The sequence below is a fragment of the Camellia sinensis genome, chromosome 1 (genome assembly GCF_055761805.1).
Source record: "Camellia sinensis isolate YWXY chromosome 1, ASM5576180v1, whole genome shotgun sequence".
In the NCBI taxonomy this organism is placed as follows: Eukaryota; Viridiplantae; Streptophyta; class Magnoliopsida; order Ericales; family Theaceae; genus Camellia; species Camellia sinensis.
In genome coordinates, this window is record NC_138961.1 from 98627927 (window position 1) to 98631380 (window position 3454).

General features: G+C 38.7%; 1 protein-coding gene across 1 annotated transcript; it reads left to right on the plus strand.

Annotated features, from left to right (window-relative positions):
- Positions 1 to 1439: 1439 nt before the first annotated feature.
- Positions 1440 to 2049, plus strand: LOC145807788 (uncharacterized). The gene is made up of 2 exons (XM_082906655.1): positions 1440 to 1704; positions 1820 to 2049. Exons 1-2 carry the CDS (start codon positions 1440 to 1442, stop codon positions 2047 to 2049), a joined length of 495 nt encoding a protein of 164 aa, XP_082762781.1.
- The last annotated feature ends 1405 nt before the right edge of the window (positions 2050 to 3454 follow it).

Genomic DNA, 3454 nt, shown 5'->3' on the forward strand with positions numbered 1-3454 from the left:
ATCTAAGTTTTAGTGGTAAAAAGGCCCAAAAAGTTGGATTTGAAGGTGGTGAGAAGTTGCACAAAAGGCCTCACAAGCCAAGGAACAAAAACGGAGAACAACCCCCTAGCCAAACAAGGCACAAACCAACACTTTTAGGACTGAAAATCAGAGGAAAAACAGAGGTTTTTGTAGTTCAACACCACCCCAAAAATAATAGTGCACAAAGTGCTTAAAAGGGATAAGGGGTTACCCTTGAAGTACAACAGCAAATCAGCCTCTTATCTGAGCCAAACAACCTTCCAACAGCGCAAAAATAGGTTCCAAGGGACCTCAGCCCAATGGTGATCAACTTTGATGAAGGATGCCTAGGTAAACTAGAAGTATTTCTCTACTTCTATGCACTTCTATGCATAAAATATCTTCAAAAATTCTGTGTTTGGGTCACTCTTGGCCGGCCGGCCATCTTTGGGGCCGACCTGCTACTTGTGATGGCCGACTGTGCACATTTGTGGCCGACTGCAAATTTTGCTCTGCAAGTCCGACTTCAAATGGGCATAACTCCTTCATCTACACTACTTTGCAAGTCATTCTTGTGTCTAAAATGAAGCCCCAGAAGTAAGCTTTCCAATAGTGGCATCCGAACTTCAAGATTCCAAGTGTTATAAGAGATATCCCTTTTTTAGTGAAGGCTGCTTAGTTTTGGTCGAACCAGAATGATGCCCAACTTCAACCAATCATATCTCCCCAATCCGGACTTGGCTTTAGGAGATTCTTGAGTGCAAAATGAAGCCCCTGAAGTCATATTTCCAACAGTGGTGGCCTCATAGCTTAAATCCAAGTGTATAGCTAGATAGGCCTGATTTAGCGAGGACCGCTCGACTCTCTCTTAGCGATTCATATCCACCTTCTTCTTCAACTTGGTTTTTTCCCTCTCCTCCAATTTTCTTCAACTCCAAACCCCTAAACAAGGTGTTTTGAATGATTTTCCAAAGATTTCATCTCTCTTTCATTCATTTCCACTTTGTCCTTGCTCGGTTTACCAAAAAGCGCAACATTTGACAAAATGCGAGCCTCGAAACATCGTGGAAACTTCTTTTCATAAATATTTTGAAAAAGAGGGTTTTAAAGTCTAAAAACCATTCAAAATAGTTTTAGTCCAAAAATGGGGTGTGAGGTTAGGATTTGACTCTCCTCTTGCCGAAGAAATCGAACATTTACACTGCACAACTTTCATCACCAAAGAAGCCATCAGTAGCGCCCTAGTCCTAAGGGCTGTCAAAAATGGGGTGTCTACAAGTACTACATTTTTCCCACAAATTGATGGGCAATCTGAAAGGACTATACAAACTTTGGAGGAGATGCTTCGAATGTGTGATTTAGATTTTCAAGGAAGTTGTGAAACTTATTTACTTTTAGCAGAATTTGCGTACAACAATAGTTTCCACACTAGTATTGGAATGGCACCATATGAAGCTTTATATGGAAGGAAATGCAGATCTCCAGTTTGTTGGACGGAAATAGGGAATAAAGCGTTATTTGGGGCTAAAATTGTACAAGTTACAATCGAGAAAATCAAGATCATTCAGCAAAGATTGAAAACTACTCAAAGTCGTCAGAAAAGCTACACCGATCAAAGAAAAAGAGATTTAGAATATGAAGTTAGTGATTATGTGTTTATCAAAGTGACACCGATAAAAGAGCAAACAAGGTTTAGGTGGAAGGGTAAATTGTCACCTCGATACATAAGACTGTTTCAAATTTTGGAAAGATTGGGTCCAGTAGCGTATAGAGTTTCTTTACCACCAGCATTATGTGCTTCATGTATCGATGTTACAAGGCTATCTTCAAGATCTTTTTCATGTTATTGATCACCATCGTGTAACACTTGATGATGATATGGTATATGAGGAAAAGCCAATTCAAATTATCAATTGGCAAGTCAAACAATTGAGAAACAAGGCAATCCCTATGGTGAAGGTTGAATGGAAAGAACATTATGGGAAAAAAGCCACTTGGGAAAGAGAAGAGGAGATGAAACAACAATATCCAAAAATATTTTCAACTTGAGGTAACTGTAGCTCGAACTTTTCGTGCCCCGTTTTGGAAGACGAATAAGCCCTACAGTATCAAACTCCCGTAGTTCTGAATCGGATTCAACAAGTCCAAAGAGTCTCAATCCGGGAAATCTTTTGGAAAATCAATTTTGAATCAAATTGCAAAAAATGGATTGCTTTGCCAAATACAGAGTTGCCACCTAATCATGATATGAATGTTATGTACATTATATGCTCTTGTTCCAGTTTATTAGGCTGGCATTACTATGTGATGCGCACACACACAAGTATAGACTAACTTGCAAGAATTGGAACATTTCGAGTCATGTTTGTTTTGAAAATTGTTTTGAATATGTACCACTTGAAAAAGTGATCGCATATGAACATTACTCAAATTATTCCAATTCAAGCAACTAGCCTTCATCCATAGGCACTCAAAATAGTTTATCAATTAAGTATTTAGCCTCATGGCAAGCATGCTAAACATGGCAACATCAACATGCAATATGTTAAAGCAAGTAAAGGCTCACCTAGTACTCCAAGCCAAAAGAAAAATGAGTTAGAAAAAATGCATGATTCCTAACTGTGCAATGTGACTAATGCAACATATGCAATATGCAATTACTAGGCTCGGCTACTAATATGGCATATGAATCAATTCGATAACATGCGGTCTAATCACGTATTCAAAGAATGTTTAACTAACAATGCAAGTTAGAATGCTGAACCAAGCCTCGGTGCATGCAATACAAGTGGATGCAAACATGAAGTATGCTAAACAAAACATGATGTCCCTAAACTAACCAGCATAAGCGAGTAAATAAAAGGGAGAAAGATGTGGGGTTAGAAGACATGCACATTATTACAGTATTACGCCCTCACACAGGAGGGTCCGAATGAACTAACTAGCTAACTAATTACCTAGCTATTACAACAACAAATGAATAATTTAGCTAAACTACTAAACTAATTATTACAAATCGAATGAATTAACTAATTAACTAATCTATCTAATTAAAATAATTACAACACGAGACGAATTAGCTGCTCTAACTAATGAATTACAAAGCCACTATGTTAACCACAACACTAAAATATTTACAACACGGGTCCCAATGATCGATGGAGGGCTCATGCATAAATGCGGTTCCTACCCGAAAAAAGGGCATTGTTTTTATTGCTGAATGCCTTTGTTGCACAGTAGATCACTTGCATTGATTTCCACCTCCAAACTAACTTTGTTCTGCTGGGAAAGTACACTGTTGGATTTTGCACTGGTAGCCGGCAGAGGGCTTGTTGTCCACTTCTGACTGGGTTGCCCTGCTGCAACAGAGAGCAAACAGAGCAGAGACAGTGGATTCTCAAGGGTTTGTTTGCACAATTTACCCCTTCTTATCATTTGAACAGCTCAAAGGAGT